At 38.7% G+C, this 21,903-nt stretch overlaps 3 protein-coding genes across 12 annotated transcripts in view; 1 reads left to right on the forward strand and 2 right to left on the reverse strand.

Moving 5' to 3' along the window:
* Nucleotides 1–21,903, forward strand: part of NF1 (neurofibromin 1) — a 247,612-nt gene that overhangs the window by 184,466 nt on the left and 41,243 nt on the right. For all 9 annotated transcript variants that reach the window (XM_086686551.1, XM_086686554.1, XM_086686552.1 and 6 more), the window contains 2 exons: nt 19,095–19,527; nt 20,126–20,466. In XM_086686551.1, coding sequence (XP_086542677.1) covers nt 19,095–19,527; nt 20,126–20,466 — 774 coding nt within the window. The remainder of the gene's footprint in view (nt 1–19,094; nt 19,528–20,125; nt 20,467–21,903) is intronic.
* EVI2B (ecotropic viral integration site 2B) lies at nt 166–9,863 on the reverse strand. Of its 2 annotated transcripts, XM_086686545.1 has the most exons (3): nt 9,093–9,863; nt 8,645–8,777; nt 166–1,920 (listed from the first exon to the last, which is right to left on the reverse strand). In XM_086686545.1, exon 3 carries the CDS (start codon nt 1,905–1,907, stop codon nt 552–554), a length of 1,356 nt encoding a protein of 451 aa, XP_086542671.1. In that variant the 5' UTR covers nt 1,908–1,920; nt 8,645–8,777; nt 9,093–9,863; the 3' UTR covers nt 166–551. The 2 variants fall into 2 exon arrangements, with proteins under 2 accessions (XP_086542671.1, XP_025772306.2); XM_025916521.2 differs by lacking the exon at nt 9,093–9,863 and having other exon boundaries at nt 8,645–9,035.
* Nucleotides 11,483–15,562, reverse strand: EVI2A (ecotropic viral integration site 2A). Its single transcript, XM_025916541.2, has 2 exons — nt 15,360–15,562; nt 11,483–12,845 (listed from the first exon to the last, which is right to left on the reverse strand). Exon 2 carries the CDS (start codon nt 12,828–12,830, stop codon nt 12,126–12,128), a length of 705 nt encoding a protein of 234 aa, XP_025772326.2. The 5' UTR covers nt 12,831–12,845; nt 15,360–15,562; the 3' UTR covers nt 11,483–12,125.

Below are 21,903 nucleotides of genomic sequence, written 5' to 3' on the forward strand. Positions count from 1 at the left end.
TCTCTCTGTCTGCCCCTTTCCTGCTCGCGTTCTGTCTCTCAGAAAGAAATAACATTTAAAAAAATTTTTTAATCAAAAACTTTAAATAAAATTTGGAGTTTTGTTTAAAACTTGGAGTATGTATTTAATTTCTCATCCCCTCCCTCCCCATCTCAAACTTTGAAATGGAAAAACAAAGTGTTATTTATTCAATGTAACTTTACACACAGCTATTCAGGAAAAAAGTATATATCCATTAGATGATATTAACTATATGTAGAGTGCTTATTTCCAAAGTGGCTAAGTTACTGACATACATACCATCCACATAGGTAAAATGTTCTCTACATTAAAGTTAGGTACAATAGCTAGTAAATAGATCACTGTTATGTCATTTTTTAAAAATAAGTTCCAGCCATGCACATGGGCTTTAGCAGATTTCAGGTAGTTCCTGAATAAAAATCAAAATTGGCTACCAGTTGCCTTTTAATATATTTCATCACATGAAGAGAAAAAAAAGATGGAGTTCTGTAGGAAGGATGGAAAATCAGCTAAAAAGCAAATTACAGTATTTATAACAGTTCTTCAGGTGGGGGTGGCAAGGATTCACTGTGGTCTTGACCAGAGTCAGGAGGAATAGAGAGTTCCTGACCCTGGATCTCATTGTGGGAATCTTCCTGGTTTTTCATGAAATCTTCTGGTGCCGGGGGCAAGTGAAATGAGTCGGGAGGAGGTGGAAATGATTGTTCAAACTCAGAATTGTAACCTTCACAGACTTGATTGAGACAGTCCAGAGATGGTGGGAGATTGGTGGACTCATTTGGAAGAGGAGATATAATTGTCATTGTGGGTTTGTCGGATTGGTTACTCTCCTGTCCTTCCAAATCAAGAAGTGGGGAAGGTGGTGGATAATCTGCATCATCTGAAGAAGAAATAGCAGTGCCGATCGTTGATCCCCCAGCACTCTCCTCTGATGTACCATTTACCTGATCTTTTATTTTCTCTGTTTTGGCGTTGTTGGAATCTCCAATGTGTTCACTTGAGTCAAACAACTTAATTTCTAAGTCATCTGCTATGAGTGTGTTTTTGCTTGGTTTCCAGGGCATAAGTGAAACAATTGATGTCCTTTTCACGGGTACTTCATTTTCTCTAAAGTTATCCAAACAGATGTCGGGGGTTTCACCATCGGCAAACGGAGACCTACCTGCCCAATTCTGATCATTTGAAACTGGTTTTCTCAAGCATTTCCATAGCACAATCATGATTATAGCCACAAACATAGACGTCAGAATTACACCCACTAATGTGGCAGCTGTCAAATTAGAGTTGGTTTCCCGTGGGATATTTGTGTTACTGGTAGTTTCTAGGATGAATCCTGGAGTCACCCTCCGTGAACTTTTGACACTCGGGGTTGGTGGTATAGGTGGATTATGAACAGTTGGTAGCATTGCTTTTCCAGGAGACGTGTGGCTAGATGATGGTTGTTGAGTGGAAGTGTAGAGAAATGGCGGCAGTCGATTGGTAGAAGTACGGGCAGATGGTGGTAGTTGTCCGGCAGAGGTAAGCACAGGGAGTACTGTTTGTCGGGAGGAGGCGTTGGCCGTTGGTATTGGTTGTCTGGTGACGTTAGAGGCAGGTGGTTGCCCAGCAGAAGTGTGCGCTGCTGGTTTTTCAGAAGGAGCATAGGCCCCTGGTACTGACTGTCCACCAGCAACTTTGGCGGTTGATACCGGTTGTGCAGAAGAAACACGGTTGAATTCTGTCGGTTGACTCCAAGGATTCCCTGTTGTGTTTTGAGAATTAGCGGAGACATTGAGCCTTGATGATACAAATACAGGAGACTCTGTTGTAATTTCTTCTGCCGTTAAGAGAAATGTATCACTGAGGTGTCCACAAAACAAAATTAAGATGAAATATTTGGGATCCATTTCAGAATGTTTCCTTTTTATCAGTGGTTTTATAATGAAAGAAAGAAAGAAAGACAGGTGTTATTTGGTGTCTGGCACAAAGTAGGTAGGTATTTGAGAAGTATTTATCGTTTCTAATTTAGACTTCATACACTGCAGTGTAAATACTCTTGAATACATCCTAAACTTAACCATAAAACACGTGGACCTCAGAGGCAAACGTCTCTCTTCGTTCTTTCATAAGATCTGTACTTGGCCCTGCTACCCCTTTAGCTTCATTACCTCATAATCCTTCATTTCACAGTCCTACTTCTTAAACACATAGGCTCTGTGTGCTGGTTCCATATGCTCTCTACTTTTCTCTTCCTTGCGACTAGAAATATACCAGTCCTGTTGCTTTGAAGGACACCGATAATCATCTCTTACCTAATCCAACAGTCTTTTTCTTTATTCTTTCTTCTTTCTTTCCTCCCTCTCTGAACCACTTTTGACACTATTGACTGTGCCTTCACTACTATTCAAGTAGCTCTTTGTGATAGTCTTCCTTTCGTGTTAATCTCACTAGCTCCTGTTTTTCTCTTCTTAAATATGGGTACTTGGTATTCAGTCCTCACTCTTACCAGCTTTTCTCTGATCCTGAATCTATAAAATTTCAGCTCTTGCCTATATGCCATAACTCCCAAACCTGCACGTCCAGCCTAAATCTCCTTAATTCCGATTGCTTTCCATGACTTCTTGGTGGACATCTCCATGTATATATCCTACTGCCAGCAAATTTAACATACTCAGATCAATCCATCTTCATCATCTTTATGTCAAAACTGACTCCTCTCTTCTCTATTTTCATTAATGGTATTGCCTTTGGTAAGTTTTTCATGCACAGAGTCTACTGTGTTCGTAGGCTCTGCAGCATCCTCAGAGTCTAGCACTATGTCATTACATTAGGAGCTCATACTCTTTTTTAAATTTTTTTTTCAACGTTTATCTATTTTTTTTGGGACAGAGAGAGACAGAGCATGAACGGGGGAGGGGCAGAGAGAGAGGGAGACACAGAATCGGAAACAGGCTCCAGGCTCTGAGCCATCAGCCCAGAGCCTGACGCGGGGCTCGAACTCACGGACCGCGAGATCGTGACCTGGCTGAAGTCGGACGCTTAACCGTCTGCGCCACCCAGGCGCCCCTAGGAGCTCATACTCTTAAAGGAGTCCACTCAACTCAGAATCCTAAGTGATCTCTGAATCTGAGACCGTTCTGTCCAGTTGGTTAGTGTTGTCTTGCCGATGCTCTCATTTATTTATCGATGAACACTATCTTTGTGTCAGGCCTGTTCTAGGTTTGAGAGACACCCCCCCCCCACACACACCCAAAATACAGTTTCTAGTTTTCTAGTGGTGGAAACAAGTAATAATTGTAATAATTTAATAAGTTTTCTCATAAATGTATGCAAGAGATGCACAGAGGAACTAACATAGCCTGGGAGGTCTTCAGGCAGGGTTTCTCGGAGAAGTAAAACTTGAACTGAATTTTGAAAGTTCTGTAAGAACGAATTAAGCAAATAAAATATTCCAGTCAAGGAAACAACATATGGACACGGGTAGAGAAGGCACATGTGTAAGTTTGGCAGGCAGGGCTTTTTGTGGGATGTGGTAGATGGTAAAACTTGAAGAGTTAAGTTCCAGGTCTACTTCCAGCATGTAACTCTCCATCTAACTATGAGAACTAGTCATTTCATCTCTCCTGCTCTCAGTTGCCTTATCTCTAAAGTGAGGAGTTACACTAAGACGGTGTTCAACACTAGGTGTGATATACCTGTTTTGTACATCATTAAACACAATGATAACTATTTGGTTGTTTCTTAACATTAGGGAAAGGAACATCTCAGGGTGTTAGATCCTGGTATATATGATTAGAAACTATATGTAGATTAGAAAGGGGTGTCTGGATGGCTCAGTTGGTTAAACGGCCGACTTCAGCTCAGGTCACGATCTCATGGCTCGAAGGCTCGTGAGTTCAAGCCCCACATCGGGCTTTGTGCTGACCGCTTAGAGCCTGGAGCCTGCTTCGGATTCTGTGTCTCCCTTCTCTCTGCCCCTTCCCCCATTCACACTCTGTCTCTCTCTCAAAAATAAACATTTTAAGAAATCATTTAAAAAAAAAAAAAGAGTTTGCCCAGTGTTATGTCACTATTAGTGACAGAATGGCATTTGTACCCAGGACCATCTGATTCACAAGCATATGCTCTTTCTACTCGTCTAAACCACCCCAGGGTTTACATTTTGGCTCCTTTACAGCAAAGAGCCATGTATGTTAGGAGCTTAGTAAATACCTAACCTGTATTGGCTTCATGGCTCCTTTCCTTTTCAATTTTTCACTATCTATGAATACTTCTGCCAGACTGTAAGCAGAGAAGATGAAATCAAAGTTATTAAATTATGCTCTATCCATTTTGCAAAAGGCTTAATAGGGAAAGAAATGGAAACTTTTGGCATAAATATGGGGATTTGAATCAACTCTAGATGGTTATCCATGCACAGTTCCCACTTGCTGTTCTTAAGAGCATCAACCCCTCAACAAGTTATTCTTCAGAGTTTCACTTTAGTTTTTTAAAAAATGCCATCCAAAGCAATGGAAAATATAGGCCATAAATTGGCTTCGGCCAAAAATGTTTCCTCTTTTGTGACTTCGCTTAAAATTTGTAAAAAACCCACATGGTTCCTCTTTTCAGTTAGCTGAAAAAGGCGTTAGAGAAGGAAAGACCTCAAACAGGAACATAATTATAAACCTATTTTAATTTGTAAGATCAATTTTGATAGGTTCATAGCTTCTTTGGTCTTCCTGTGGTCAATAGGAAGACCATAAAACTTTTGAGTATATGAGATTTTTTGCTTGTCATTTAAGGGTTCCAGCAATATCACAACCAAATTCTATTTTTTACCTATCTTATCTCTTTTTCCCACTCTTCAGTTAGCTGTCTACCCTCCTAGCATCTGCTACATCAGAATGTTAGAATCTGTTAGAATTCTGCAGCAAATCAGAACAGCCCAGAAAAGAAAGAGCAGGATTTAAAAGAGGAATAAATAGGGGGCCTAATGGTGAAGAAACTGACTTTTTCTAACTCCGAGAAGTGAGGCAGTTGTTACGACCAGTGCAGAAAGAAAGTTCTTTAACATACGTAGTTTTTAAAATATATAAACCATGTGTACCTGAAGTACCAACATTGCTTCTGTAGGGAGAAAGGCAGAAAGAAAGAACCATATGGGGCAGGGGAGTAAAAAGAAGATGTCAGATATGATGAAATGAAAAAAGGAGTGCAAAGAAATAAAAAAAATAACACCAAGGAGAAAAATAAAGCAAAAATTAAAGGAAGCAGCAAACATATGGAAAAGGAGAAGGTCAATGGACTAGAGAAATTATTGAAAAGAAAAGTTAATGAAAAGCTAAAGAAAAAGTAGTGGTTATGTAAACTAGCAAGAAATTAGGGTATTTGATTAAGGTGGGCAAAATTAGAAAGAAGTTGAGAGAGAAGATTGAAGTAGATGAAAGGCCCACGAAGTGCTGTGCTCTGTCACTAGCCTGTATCTGCGGACACAAGGAAGCAACCAAGAGCGGTCTTCCCAATGGAGGACTTGACTCACCTGTCTTCTCAGACTCCCTTGTCTTTCATTTCAGGCTCTCCTATCTGTTCTAAGTATCCTGAAGACACTTGAAATTTTTTCCTGGCACTGTTCACAAGCATGCCTGCTCATTATTCTAAAGAACCCATGCACGTAGCAAAGCACGTTTCTAAAAATCCCTTAGTCTGCTGCTCAAGCACATCCCAAATTTGTCTACCTTTGTATGCCAGTATCTTGCTCATTATTATAGGCTGACAACTTTGAGGTCGAAAATCTGTGATTTGGGTCCTTTGCTTTTCCTGAATATTTTAAAACATTTTAAAAGAGGAAGGAAAACGACAGCTATATTTTAACTAACTGTACAGGAAGTTACAGTGAAGTAGGAGTCCTCATATATTAGCCATGTTCTCATAATGGCATAAGGATATAAAGAGTATAGTTAGGGGCGCCTGGGTGGCTCAGTTGGTTAAGTGTCTGACTCTTGATTTCAGCTCAGGTCATGCATAATCTCACGGTTCATGAGATTGAGCCCCACGTTGGGCTCTGTGCTGACAGTGCAGAGCCTGCTTGGAATTCTCTCCCTCTCTCTCTCTGCCCCTCCCTTTCTCGTGTGTGTGTGTGTGTGTGTGTGTCTCAATAAGTAAACAAACTTTAAAAAAGAAAGTACAATTAAAATTGATTCTGTTAAGTTGCATATGATAAGAAATAGGTCATTGTCATTTTAAAAATTTTTTTTTAATGTTCTTATTTATTTTTGAGACAGAGAGTATAAGAAGGAGAGGGGCAGAGAGAGGGGGAGACACAGAATCTGAAGCAGGCTCCAGGCGCTGAGCTGTCAGCACAGAGCCCGACATGGGGCTTAAACTCACGGAGTGGGAGATCATGACCTGAGCCGAAGTCGGACGCTCAACTGACTGAGCTACCCAGGCGCCCCAGGTCATTGTCATTTAAAGAGAATCATGGAGATTTGGAGAACATATTCTAGGGAAAAAGTCAAGTATAGGTATAATAATACCTGAATTATTATGGCTTTGATATTATTACTGCTTTGATGTAATAAGTTACAAGATAGATTAAAATTTATTACTAGTGTATCTCCAGCTGGTTGTTATTAAATCATAAAAGGAAGAAAACACCAATTCTTTGTCTTGAGGAAGAGTGGCAAAAGAGATTAACCTTGAACTATAATAGGAAGTATTTGGTGACTTTTATCGATAATAATAGCTGTCATCTACTGAGTACCCATTAAATGTTAGGTACTACCCTATTTTAATGAGCAAGGTAGTGTTCCCTTCATCTTATAGATAAAGAAACTGAGGCACAGAGATGTGGGGTAACTTGCCAGAGTGTCACAGCTGTAAATAGAGGCACTGTTAGGGGCGCCTGGGTGGCGCAGTCGGTTAAGCGTCCGACTTCAGCCAGGTCACGATCTCGCGGTCCTTGAGTTCGAGCCCCGCGTCAGGCTCTGGGCTGATGGCTCAGAGCCTGGAGCCTGCTTCCGATTCAGTGACTCCCTCTCTCTCTGCCCCTCCCCCCTTCATGCTCTGTCTCTCTCTGTCCCAAAAATAAATAAACGTTGAAAAAAAAAAAAATTAAAAAAAAAAAAAAAAAAAAAAAAAAGAGGCACTGTTAAAGAAATACCAGTTGTGTACCAGAGCCGTTTCCTTCTGTCCCAAGTCACTAGATATGCTGCACTGTCTTTCATAGTAAAATTACGAAGCAGGAATGTTTTATGAAGGAAGGAGACGTGGGATCTCTGAGAACAGATATGTAAATAACTTTTGGAGGCTGTCTTGAGTAAATGGTAGGGAAAAAACTAGAAAACCATTTAGTCCTCTGATTCTATGAAAACAGTTGTGGGATTTTGAATGGTTAGCCTATAAGCTATCATATTTGAGGTAACTTCTAAAGATTGGACATCAGATTTATATTTAACAAATTTGAACTTTTTCAGAATTCATAATTTCCTTCCAAGTAGAGTTATACAGGAATTCGTTGAAAAACACAAGTACTGTTAAACTCACAAGTACCATCGAACTGACCCTTTGAAAATATAGACAAATCTTGTCTAAAAAAAAAAAAGAGATAAAAATCTTTATTTTCTAACTTATGTAATAATTACTTAGAAAAAATCCAAAGTGGACCTCTATAAGGGAAAGTCATAAATATTTATGAAATGTTGAAATAGAGTATCACCCATTATGAATTTATTCTGTGATATTACAAGTCTATGTAAACTAAACCCTTTGCAATTTTTGTTTTGGAGGGTATTTACTTTGTAACTGCCCCAGTTTACTCACAGAATAGTCATGTTTTATGCATGGTAGCAATTTTCTATTATTTATCCTGTGAGTGTTTTTTCCTATATCTAATACTGGTTACTAAAGGCTCAGATGATAATGTGTGGCATAAATACGTACATGATATGAATACATGTACACACATTTTGTCATAACAGTTTTGTCTTAGCTTTAAAAATGAGCCATAATATTTTCCTTTAACTTAAATATAAAATTCTTACTTATTACTTAAATATAAATATAAAATTATTACTAAAGTATCAAATTTTTACTTAAAATTCCATTTGTGTAAAAATGAAAGCATATGTAATAATGATAATTGAGTATCTCATATAATCTCCTTTGCTTTCTTTTTAAATTAAGTGAAGGTGAAGATGACCGTTTTTACCGTGGAAACTAAAGAGGATAAAAAAACAATTTAAATCTATGGATTATGTTACGTGTAGGAACATCTTATAAGAAGCAAGTTAGAATTTTTCACAGTTGGTATTTGGGGCTTGTAAATTCACTCATATCCCATGGATTCTAGTTTTACTTCTAACCCTTAGCTTTATCCACTATGTTTATAGTTTATATCTTTTAATTACAGAACTAAGGCTAACTAACCATTGTGATTGAATAAACTTAAAAGGGCTTATATTATACAAACCTAACTGAACATTTTTCTCCAAGGCAAGCTCAACACTGAATTTTTTTGATACCATGCAATAAATTACAAAACCGTTATAGACATCTTTAGACTAGCAGAGTTTATGTTTAAAACACTAACACCATTTTAGTTTTAAAAATAAACTTTATATATAACAAAGATCAAACCAGATTGCCTGTGTGAAAATTTTCTTACCTCAGCTGTTAACTTCTTTTTGCAGAATGCTAAGTTCTTGTTCTAACTGGACATTTTGGTGATTTGGCTAAGGAAGCAAAAGGGGTGGTTCAATTCAGATTAAAAATGGTCCTGTAGCAAACTGAAATGCTCTCTGTAGAAGAAGAGGAAGTTGATGGATAGTTGGTTCAGGAAGTGCAATAAGCCACAAAATGACTAAGAAAGGCACTACTTTAAGAGAACTTATTTTGAAACACGATTTGCAGCTCTATGATTTGAATGCTTTTAATTAATATTGGTAAGTAAACATTTGAGACTCTCTAGTAATGTGATTATATAATTTAAATATTTTGAATAGAACTTTAGAGGCAACTCACACAGTCTAAGGAAAAACTACCTGTTGGGTTATTACCCACAGTGAGATTTCTTTTCATAAGAGGCAAATGGTGTGTTCTGTTTACTTGATCACCTTTTGCAAGTTGCTGTACTTCTGAGTCATCATTTCCTTCTCCGGAGGAATATGTCACTTACTGAGCTGTTGTGAAGATTAAATAAGCTAACGTGTATAAATGCCTCGCACACAGTAGGCAGCCAGTGAATGTTAAGCTTCTTTCCTCCTACATAATTTAGACAAAGCCCAGGTAAACTTACAGTCAATTTTTTTTTGGACCAAATACGTAACGATTTTGGGAGTTCAAGAGCACAACTCTTTGATTATCCACAAAATAGGTACTTCTCAGTAGAAGGTAAAATAAATTGGGAATCATTATTTAAATAAATTAACCAAGCAAAATATATTGAAAAGAGAATGCATCAGTCTGAATAAAAATTTTCTTTGGACAGGTCACCTTGTAGCCTCTTTCCTCATCCAAAAAAGGGAGATCATAATTCCTAACTTGTAAATCTGGTCCAGGATTAAATGTTAAGTGCCTAGGATAGCACCTGTTACAGTAGATACATTACGTTTTAACCCATGCCCTGCTTTTCCCTGGTCACTGCAGAGGATCCCAGACTGTTAAGACCTCGTTCTTAATGTCAAGGTTACTTATAACTTGGTACAAAAAGAATAGTTTCTGTTTTTAAGGGGTCCTATAAAGCAGAGTATAATCAAAACACTAAACTTTTGACTCACTATTTTAAAATCCCTGAATTAAGTGTGTGGACCATAATACCAAGGGGTGGAAACAAAAATGTCTCCGTTCAAAAATAACTTTTAAAATTTGAACTCAAAACATACCTTAATGTATCATGTTTAAACACTGTCAAGTTTGAGGGGCACCTGGGTGGCGCAGTCGGTTAAGCGTCCGACTTCAGCCAGGTCACGATCTCGCGGTCCGTGAGTTCGAGCCCCGCGTCGGGCTCTGGGCTGATGGCTCGGAGCCTGGAGCCTGTTTCCGATTCTGTGTCTCCCTCTCTCTCTGCCCCTCCCCCGTTCATGCTCTGTCTCTCTCTGTCCCAAAAATAAATAAACGTTGAAACACTGTCAAGTTTGAAAAGGAGCCACTTTTGTTTGTTCACGAGCTGTCATTGGATAGCATCATTCTGAGAGTGTGTATTTAATTAGGGAGTTGATAAATTTTAGGTATTCCTGCAATAGAAGCTTTGTGTTTCGTCAGAAATTGTTTGGCCTGTATGTTGAGTACAAAAGTAGTTACCTAGTTAATTCCTTGTTTTTAAGAAGGTGCTAATTTTTTTCAGTATCCTCTGACAAGTATATATGGCCCCTGATTCAAGGAGCTGTTTGTGTTACCACTATTCGTTCTAGTACACAGTCTCACATTATTAGTTTGTATAAGATGGGAGCTCTGCTCAGTTTCATTTGCCAGTCTGGTCCTTTCTACCCCTCAAAAGGTGACCTGATATCACCATGACTGGCATGAGTGTTCTCTTGCTTCCCCTTTTCCCTTTTTGACATTTAGTTTTATCTAGAGTAATATGGTTATAATTTTTTAACACATTGGTAACACGTTGATCATAAAATGGATACTTGGGGGTTTTTTCCCCTCTCATTTTAAGATGTAACCTAGATCTTTAGAGCCATGGTACCTGTAAGAAGTGAATTTGGCCAAGAGCAGTATCACCTAGGGAATTAATGCAAAAATTACCAGTGCCTGGAGGCCACCCCCGTTCCAACTGAATCAGAAAGAGAGGGTGGGAATTAGGTTTTGGCTAGTTTTAAAAGCTCTTCAGATGATTCTGATACACAGTCAAGATGAGAATCACTAACCTAAAAGGGAGAATAAGATTGTGATCGTACTTGGCAAAAATATACAAAATGTTTTCTTACATGGCTAGCGTATTGCCCAAAATAAATGCTCAGTAAGGGATGAGATTTTTTAAATTTAGCTTGGTCTTTAGTATGCCCTGATCAACTTTAGCAGTTAGTTGGAAAGTCTCTCAAACCAACTTTTGTAATACATTCAACTGAAGGTGGAAGTCTTCATTTGATTTAAGTGTAAGTCATTATTTTACTTGAACCCAGTTTCTTGAAAGGTTAAACAATTACCTAGAGCATCTCGTTATCCAAATTAGAACAAACACCCCCCCCCCACACACACACACCCCTTTCCTTTGCTCATGTCACATTAGATAGTAAAAATAAATAAATAAAACTGATCATTTGTCAGGCCACTTGGCATCCTTGAAGTCAGAAAATTAATCGGCCTTTGGATATTTGCTATAAATAGTCCAGTAAGCAGTATTTATAGAATAGAGGTACATGGCACTTGAACAGTAAGATATGCTGTACGTTTACACTTGGCCTTCTTGGTGGCTCCAGTCTCCCCTGTTTCAGTTGGGCACTGTTTCTTATTGATCTTTATAGTGTGTTGTCTAAGATAATAAAATGAATACAAATAATATATGTAGTCAGTTTTATTCTAATGAGTCTTAACTTATGATACAAAATTAAAAGTTTTAATTAAATATTTGTAGTAGAAAAACACTTTCTTATGTGTGCCATACTTAAAGATGAAAACATCTAGCATAAAATTAGCTGTGTTGATATACGAGCTGGGACAGATTCCGTCTCATTCAGCAGAGGCACCGTTAAACTACAGTTCAACTCTGTGCATTAGGAATTTGGCTTCTGTTAGATGTTGAAGCATATACTTGCCTCTAAGGACACATTAAAACTCTTCAAAGTTTAATTACATTCAGACAAAGATCATCTAACTACTGCTGCTGAACAGGAAATATTTAATTGTTCCTTTCTACCTCCATTAATTAGTTCCTTCAACTCATCTTTAAAACCTTCTCCACGTTCTTGGGTGTTTTATTATTTGCTGCTTAAAATATTCAGTGTCAGAATGAAAGTGCACAGTTTAAGTATTTGAGAAGGTGAACGGACTTCTTCCCTTCTCGCCTGCTCGATTCTAAATTGCAAGGCTGCCATGTCAACAGATCTTAGACCAACTTGTGGCATTAAATACCAAACGGATTTCATTTTTACTTCTTAAGCTTTCTCATTGCTACTTTGCATTTGTCTTCACTAAAGCTTCTGTTAGTTAGTGAGTTTTTCAGTTCCTCCTTCATCTTTTCTGTCCCTTGTCGCTGTGAGAGTTCCAGTAGATTGCATCATTAGGTTGGGCCCTGTGAGCTGTTGTGCTCTTTTCCAAGTGTCTGATTCAGCAGGCCATAGACCGCTGCTTGCCAGAAAATCGCCGTTGGTTCTCGGCTGACGCTTGCCTGCTTGTTTTGATCGTCTGAGGGATGAGACTTTGTTTGCCAGAACTACAGTCGAAAGAAATAGGAGGGTGCAGATAAGAAAAAGCACTGCAATTATAATTAAGCAAATTAGCATAGCCATTTTGTTGTTGTTTTCCTCACAGACCCCTTTTTTGAAAACGTCATGGGGACTTTTGCTTGTGTTTTTGATGCTCGGTACTGTTGGAGAGCTGTTCCTGACAACAGAAGGTATATAAATCTCCAGTTCCGATTTAGGAGTTAGAGATAGGACAGGAGATGACGTGGCGATTTCAGTCATGTTTGTAGAATTACTCTTTTTACCTACTGCAGAAGTTGTAGGGTTTGTGTTCATGTTTTCATTTTGGTTTCTGCCCGTCTTATTTTGAATATCTGGATCCCAGACAGTAGTACTGTTAGCCCACAGATGGGTATAGTTTGCTTTTGTTCCAGGACACAAAGAAAAAGCTGTTGTCATCACAAAGGCAAGATGCAGGTAATGTCCTGCGTGTTCCATGTCCATGAGTATACTGGTAATCTGTTGGGACAGCAGATAATTTGTTAATTTGTGAAAGAATAATGGTTCCTGCTCTTCTTGACTGTAGTTAAAAGGTGGACAGCTGATATCTTACAAGTTAGCTACAAACTCATACCTAATATTTGCTGTCCTGTTTGAATTCCTTCTCAACTGACTTGATTAGGCTATGTGTAAAGAAACCATTTAATTTCTGTTATTCTTTTAAATGCTAGAAGTTGGCATTATAAATACCTATGAATCATTTTAAACTGAATACTGTGGTTTTGTATAGTTTTCTCCCCCTCAAGCATGCTGAACTTCAGCTTTGAGTCGACAACTTCTGCTTCTACTTTCCTGATTCCTCCTTCCTGCCCCCGCCCAGACCCCAACCATTCAAGGATCTTTCTTGCAGAAACTCCCCACACTCTAACAAATGTGTCACTCATCTTTATATGGGCCTTAAGCATTTTGCTTTAAGTAGGAAAAGAACATGCACATGGCTTTTTGGGGTTTTGTTTTGGGGTTGAGAAAGGGGAAGTGTGGTAGCAACCAAAGGAAAAGGATTTCAAATAGGAATTCAACATGTTCTTTAAAAAAAAAAAAAAAATGGATCAAGATGTTCTTTTATCTTCCTGGGTGTTTATCTTGGAGCTTAGAATAAAACTGGTACTTAGAAATAGGCTCCTGGGTCTTTGTGAAAGCAATTATATATGGTGTTGGTTCTCTCTTTCACATCTGTATCCCCTGACTTCTTGTGGCTTTCTGAAGGCAAAGGCACGCCAGGTTTTTCAACCTAAAAATCTGGCATTACAGTGAAAATGAGGCAGATTTCTTATGAATAATATCGAAAGTTAAATTTATTGACTTTTTTCATCATCATTTATGCCCAGCATTTTTTCCATGAATATTTTGACACAATGTTTTAAAATACATGATACAGTAAAATAGAGAACACCAGGATTGTGGGGATTTAGACTGAAGCGGGAAGACAAGGCAGATCTTGAGTCTCGACATACAAATAAAAAAGATGAACTTTAGTTGTGGCTTCAGGCTCCTTGGAAGGCAGTACAAAAAGGAGACAAGTCTGTTCCTAATTCTCATTATCCACCATATGATTGAAGATTTAAACAGAGCTGGCATATCTGTTCCCAGGTACTGATGAACCAGCGGGAACGATCTATCACCATTATCGAATTATCTCTTTTATTATAATATTGTTTGAGCTGCTTTTTTTTTTTTTTTGTAAGAGTATCTTATTGTTAGCATTTGTTTGAGATAACTGGAAGCAAAACCTACATTATTCTCCTGAGATTGACTCAGTGGAATTGCCTGTTTAAAAACTTTATTTTATAGATGTTCTTCTCAAACCTGAATGTGAATGGGAGTCTTTTTTTTTTTTTTTAATGTGGATTCTGATTCTGTAGTTCTAAGAGGGACCTGAGATCCCGCATTTCTAGCCTCCTCCCAAGTAAAACAGATGTCGCTGTAGCCATGCTTTTTTGAGTTTTGAGGTTTTATAATAAATAGTTGCTATGTGTCATTGGATAATATTTGGATGCTATTGATATACAGAAATTGAGAATAACAAATGTGATATGTTGTTATACTAACAAAAGTAGCTTATAATAAACAAAGGTAAATGGCAACTAACCAGTGAAGTAATATTTCCTAAATGAAAATAAACCTTCATTACGTGTTCTAGAATTAAGATTACTTTTTGGATTATGATCTTTAATAGACAGTTGAAGGGATTGTGCACTGACTTCTATAAAATAGTGTTCAGCTTCAGCTTTTAAAGTGAATGACACCGATCTTAGGATACTTTACGGTTCTTTCACAAAGAGAAATACTTTATTTTGGGTTAGCAAGTAATTTCCCTCCTTTCATCCTAGACTAGCCTTCTGCAGGCAATGCTAAAATAATTTAAAGCGGGTTATTCCTATCACATTAGTTCATTAACAGGGTAGTATACATCGTGGTATTCGCACTCATTTCAGCAGTGCTTACCACGGGGTAGATAATAGGCCCGCTGTGGATTGTCTTGGGCCAGATGTACTGTCATTCCCAGATAAACAAGCTGTTAACAAAATGAGACTTTCTCTGGCCCTTACAAATGCCTGAGAATAGAGAACTGTCTCTGTGTCCCCAGTCTATGCCATGGAAGCCAGGTTATGTTACCAAAAGTTCTCTTTATCTCTGGTCATTTTGAATAAAATTTATGATGCCTAAGCATTCATAATGAGAACCTTATTTTGTAAACTTTCTAAATAACAAGTAAAACTTTTCAATTCACTGTGGAGTCTAAACTCAAATCCTTTCTAATCCTCATAAAAACTATGTTGATGATAAATCTTTCCATTTCTAACTTAAATGTTACTTAATAGTGCAGAAAAGAACAGTATACATTTTCAATCACTTATGATTCTACTTTATTAGTAAGATTCTTAGGTATTATTTGAAAGCACTTCCTTCAACACTAATCTGTACAAACGTTATGAGTAAAAAGGCATAAGAAAAGCCATATATATGACCTACCTTACAAATTCTTGGTCAAAATTTGGTTATAACCTGATTTTAATAAGCCACTTCTTTTCTTGTCTTGAAGCACAGCTTCCAAGTAATTTAAAGCAGAATAGACTTGGAGAATATGAACCTTAAAGTAAATCTGCAGTGAAAAAAAAAAAGGATATGTACAGCTAGCTTTCCACTTTTAAAACCAAACCACAGATGACACATTTCCTTTCTGCTGCAACTAAAGCACATGTCACAGGGGGAAAAAAAAATCCAACTTGTCCAGTTGGCCACTGGCATGACAGGAGGCTTTGTACAACAAGTCCCCGCCTCCAGGGCAGGGAGGGTTTTCTGCCCCATGCCTTTTGACCTTATGTGCATTACATATGCCTGCTGTGTGCTTTTGAATGATATATTAGTATCATTCAGAAAGAGATGGAAGGGTATTTTTCCTGCAGCATTAAAATCTTCTCTAAAAATTTTACTTGTGTACCACAGGCTGATTTAATGACATGAGTTAGGAGACCTGGGCTATTGGTCAGATAATAGAAACAGTGATACACATAACCGACATCTCAGATTGAAGAGCTACAGCAAAGACTTGAGAAAATATCTAGTAAACTTAGATTATATGGGGCAGAATATACTTTTGTGTTGTTGAATGTATACACACAAAGTCTCAGCCTCTCTCTCTCTTTCTCCCCCCAACCCCCGAAGGTCCTGTCATCACTTCATATTCAGTATGTCTAAATGGACTTCATTTTCCCTCCAAAAGTGGCTGCCCCTCATGATCTCTTTTTTTTTGTTGTCCACGATAGGAACATTCTTTGTGATCTCAGAGGCTTGATACACAGCAAGTCCTTTTAATTCAAGTCCTTCCTTTCAGCCCTGACCAGAACTTGGACCGTGTTGGCTCTTTCTTCATATTCTTGAATTGGTTTCTTTCTTTTTCTTTCTTTCTTTCTTTCTCTCTTTCTTTCTTTCTTTCTTTCTTCTTTCCTTCTTTCTTTCTTTCACTGTCACCATAGCATTTAGATCCTTAGGAGGCCATACCTAGACTACTACCATAGCTTTTTTTTTTTTCCTTACCAGCCCCGACTTCTTCATGTATCTTGTATACATCACTTCCTTTGATCATATCACTTCTTTAAGAATATAAAGTTGAATAACTCCTTAACACCTATAGCAGTGATTCAGAAATGTCTGTGTACGTAAATATCAGATGAGAAGTTTTTTTATAAACAATGAAAATTTCTGGGCCCCGCTGTATACATTCCTATGTAGTAGGTCTGGGCTAGCACCAGGAAGCAGACTGCATTTGTAACAGGTGCCACGGTTGATTGTGATACTGGGCTCCACAGAACATAGTCTGAGAAATATTGGAGAAAACTCAAACCTCTTGAAAAATTTTGATCCCTTCACAACTTAACTCATATATTTTTCAAACTGTATCTCTTTTTTGTGAAGTTAAGCTTTCCACTTCATTTGGTTTTGTGTTTTAGTTTTTATTGAAATTCCAGTTAACATACAATGTAATGTTAATTTCAGGTGATTCAACACTTACAACACCTGGTGCTCATCACCAATGCGCTCCTTAACCTCCATCACCTATTTTTTTTTTTAATTTTTTTTTTCAACGTTTATTTATTTTTGGGACAGAGAGAGACAGAGCATGAACGGGGGAGGGGCAGAGAGAGAGGGAGACACAGAATCGGAAACAGGCTCCAGGCTCTGAGCCATCAGCCCAGAGCCTGACGCGGGGCTCGAACTCACGGACCGCGAGATCGTGACCTGGCTGAAGTCGGACGCTTAACCGACTGCGCCACCCAGGCGCCCCTCCATCACCTATTTAACCCACCTCCTTCCCCTCCCTCAAGTGACCATCAGTTTGTTCTCTGTAGTTAAGAGTCTGTTTTCTGGCTTGCCTCTCTTTCTTTTTTCCCCTTATGATTGTTTGTCTTGTTTCTTAAATGCCACGTATGAGTGAAATCATATAGTATTAGTCTTTCTCTGACTGACTTATTTTACTAAGCGTAATATACTCTAGCTCCATCCTCGTCATTGCAAATGACAAGATTTCATTCTTTGTTTATGGCTGAGTAATATTCTATTGTAATATGTACCACCTCTTCTTTATCCATTCACAGTTGATGCACATTTGGGCTCTTTCCATAATTTGGCTACTGTAGGTAATGATGCTGTAAACATTGAGTTAGTATTTCTGTATCCTTTGGGTAAATACCTAGTAGTGCAATTGTCCAGATTTATCTCTTAAAACATCTGTACATGAATCCTTCATTCCAGCTAAAATAGTTGACTGTTGCCTCAGCACATCTAGTTATGTTTCTTTTCCTCTTTAGAGGCCTCTTTCAGGCCTCTCCATGAGGCCTGCCAGTCCCTCCTCTTGTTGAATTCAAAGTTTCTCCTACCCACTGAAGCCTCAGCATCTTCTGTGTAGCTTTCACTGGCTACCCAGTTTGTGTTCATATCTCCCTCTTCTGAACTTTTTCTCTGCTATTTGTTTGATAAGTGATTACATACAACCTCATACCTTTCCTGTCATCTTGAAATATTTTATTTTGGGGCACCTGAGTGACTTCGTCATTTGAGCGTCCAACTCGATTCAGGTCATGATCTCAGGGTCTTGGAATCAAACCCTGTGTCGGGCTCTATGCCCTTGGCATGGAGCCAGCTTGAGATTCTCTCTCTGCCCCTCCCCCTGCTTGTGCATTCTCTCTCTCTCTCTCTCTCTCTCTCTCTTTTTCTCAAAAATAAATTATTTTAAAATCATTTAACTTATATTTTTATCTTATTTCCTCCCAACAAGATTTTTAAAAATCTCTGAGGTAAGGATGTTTATCAGGCCTAGTACTACCAGAGTCATCGAGTATAGAACTTTGGGCCAAGTTAACATCAGTTCCGACTTGAAGTTCTAGTACTGTGTTCTTCAGGGCTTTCTGGTGGTCTTTACCTTGGCTGCTCTCACACTGATCAGCATTCTTTTGAGTTGTAAGCAACTTAGGACTTAATATGGCTTAATCAAAAAAAAGAATTTATTGGCTCACACAACTGAATAGGCCAGGGATAAATTCGGTCCCAGGAGAGGCTTTATCTAGGACTCCAATGAAACGGCTGGGCCCTCTCTCTCTCTTCATCTCTCTGCTCCATTTCTTCAGTTTTCAGGCAGGCTTTTCTTTCATATGTCAAGATATGAGCTAACAACTCCCAGGGCAATGTGTTTCCTTGTTTATAAACACCAGGAAAGAAAAAGTCTCAATTCCTAACTAAAGCTAAAGTCTCTGAATTGGGCCTCTTTGGCCCTTATTGTCCTGATTTAAGTCATATGATCATTGCTGAACCACCTGTAGTCAATGTGGGGTGAACGAATTGACCAAAGCCATTCAGATGACTCCAGGGCTCCAGGGGGTCATCCCCACCCAGACTGTTCAGCTGGGAAATTCTGTGGGCCTCGAGGCAACCAATCAGTGTTCACTGCCTTCCTCTGTCTGTGGTGTGCGGGTTTGTTGCTCAAAAGGTTTTGAATTGGAGATTTGTCTCTTCCGTTTTACTTCTACCTTCTCAATGTCTAAAGAATAACTGATTTTAGAAAATGGACTTAGACTTTATATAATTGTTTTATATTAGTTTTCTCTAGAAAGCTAAACAGAAAATTAAAAGAATGAAATAGATTAGTAGCATCTGTATATTTATCCGGAACCCTGTTAACCATCTGTGTCCTTTTTTTGTCATCTTCCTTAGGTTTAAAACTGGCCAAATCAATGGCGATTTGCTGATATACCACGTCTTGCTGACTTTAAAGCCATATTATGCAAAGCCATATGAAATTGTAGTGGACCTTACCCATACTGGGCCTAGCAATCGCTTTAAAACGGACTTTCTCTCCAAGTGGTTTGTTGTTTTTCCTGGCTTTGCTTATGACAATGTCTCTGCAGTCTATATCTATAACTGCAACTCCTGGGTCAGAGAGTATACCAAGTATCACGAACGGCTACTGACGGGCCTCAAAGGCAGCAAGAGACTCATTTTCATCGACTGTCCTGGGAAACTGGCTGAGCACATAGAGCATGAACAACAAAAACTGCCTGCTGCCACACTGGCTTTAGAAGAGGACCTGAAGGTATTCCACAATGCTCTCAAGCTAGCTCACAAAGACACCAAGGTTTCTATTAAAGTAAGTTTCACTCCTTGTTAGGTAAATGATTTGTTAGCTTTCTCGGCTAAGCAGGCTGTGCTGGCCTTCCTAGGTGTCCTCATAGTGGTGTATTAAATGTAAAGTAAGTCCAGGTGAAGGAAAAACCAAGCTCTCCATCTTCATGGGGGGTCCTGTGGTAGATATGAGAGGTGTATGCTTAATTATAGTCTAGGTCAGATTGGAAGCAGGAGAGTGTTGTAGAGAGTGCAGTTTGCCATGTATCAGTCAAGTGGTAGGAATGTGTGGAGGGTAGAAATTACCAAGTGAGAATTCTTCTGATGATGACGTGCTCTTTGCGGAGTGGGAAACGAATCAAGAGAAAATCCATAATTGTCCGTAGGATTCTTGACCTTTTTAGAAAAAATAATTTTTTTAAATGTTTTCGGTCTCTTTTGAGATCATTTATCATAATAACTATTGAGTCCATTTGAATATGTAACGGTGGTGACTCTTCCTTAAATGGCAAACATGGTATTTGTTTGGTCGGTTGGTTGGCTGGTTTTCAGAGCCTCTTACAACTCTATATAGCGGGATTTAATTCTTCTTCACTTCACCCTCTTACACCTTCACTTCCCAGGTTGGTTCTACTGCTGTTCAAGTAACCTCAGCAGAGCGAACGAAAGTCCTAGGACAGTCGGTCTTTCTAAATGATATCTATTATGCTTCGGAAATTGAAGAGATCTGCCTGGTGGATGAGAACCAGTTTACCTTAACCATTGCAAACCAGGGCACACCGCTCACCTTCATGCACCAGGAGTGCGAAGCCATCGTCCAGTCTATCATTCACATCCGGACACGCTGGGAGCTGTCGCAGCCCGACTCCATCCCCCAGCACACCAAGATTCGGCCAAAAGACGTCCCTGGGACACTACTCAATATTGCATTACTTAATTTAGGCAGTTCCGACCCTAGTTTACGGTAGGTTTTTTAAAAAACCCTCTTCAACTCTATTCAGGGTTGGTTGCTTTTAGAATGAGGCCACTTAATAAGCTTTTAAAACAGCCTTTACCTTAATACTCTAAATTGTAAGGTATGCTGTGTTGGTTAACCAGCGTGACCTCATCAGCTTGTGGGGTGTATTCACATGAACTGTGGAATTCTAAATAGGGTGATTCACACTAAAGCAGTATATGTTCTTTCTCCAGGAAACTTTCATCTGAAACAGACTGCATAGCAGTTTTATTGTTCTGGGTCCCCCTGCCCCCGCAAAAGCCTTTTTAAAAAAAGTTAGTCCTAAGTTTCTCCTTCTCTGAGTCTTCTAATTATGTTTTCCCCTGTTCAAAACTATATCACTGTTAAGTTTCCTCACAGTCAAATTAGATTATCATTGTTTGACAAAGGAGGGCTTAATGTTCAATAACTCAGACAGTAACATTGCATACTTTCCACCTATGTGACTTCAACAAAATTCCTGAAGTCTTAAGACTAATGCAGATGTCATCTGACAGAGTATAATTGGTTCTGTTCAGGCTTAATAATCTGAACGTGAATGAGGAAAGGGCATGGCTGGCTTGTGGGGTCAGTAGATTTGGTTTAAATCTAGATCTGCTACCATGTATGACTTTGGGCAAGATCCTAAAGTACTCTTAGCCCTAGTTTCCTCATTTTCAAAATAAAGGTAACAGTGCCTTCCCTATGTACCTGCAAAGGTTTAATAGTATACGCAGTAGTATATTTTAGCACCTACCAAACAGTTTCTGCTCGGTTAGTATTACTGCCTCCCAGTCCCCGCCCCCCACTTCCTCTCTCTGCCAGTGTCTCTTTGCACTCCTCCCTCCTTTCTCCCCTCTGCTTTTTATTTTAGGATAATTCTTTGTCCCAGGTTCCTTGGGACTGTCAAGATTTTTACAGGTATAAATTCTTAGCTCCAGAAAATCTTTCTAGGGTATAATAATCTAGCCCAGTTTTATAAGTGGGCCTTTTAGGATTCCTGATTCTTAAATAAAGGGGGGTGCGGGGGGGAATCAAGATTTCTTTACCTGAACGGGGCCTCATGGAGTCCATGAACTCCCAGAAACTATACATAAAATTGTGTGTGTGCTTAGCTTTCATTATCTGCAAGGAACCTGTGACACCTACCCCCAGTTTGAGGAGGGCCCCATTCTTTATAGCTGTTGAAAATGTCCAAGAATAAAAGTCAATGTCAAAATAATGTAACTCCAAATTCCTAGGAGTTAGTAAGAGATACATAAACTTAGAAACAATATTAACATTCTCATTTTAGGAAAATAGAGCTACAAAGCCTGCCTTTAATTTCTAATTCAAAGTTCCTCATAGAAGAATGCTAACATCTTCTAACAGTTATCAGCTTGAATTGATCCTGTATTCTCGTCTGAAATAAAGTGAGCTGACAGC

The sequence above is a fragment of the Puma concolor genome, chromosome E1, assembly GCF_028749965.1.
Source record: "Puma concolor isolate L17-30 chromosome E1, mPumCon1.1.hap2, whole genome shotgun sequence".
In the NCBI taxonomy this organism is placed as follows: Eukaryota; Metazoa; Chordata; class Mammalia; order Carnivora; family Felidae; genus Puma; species Puma concolor.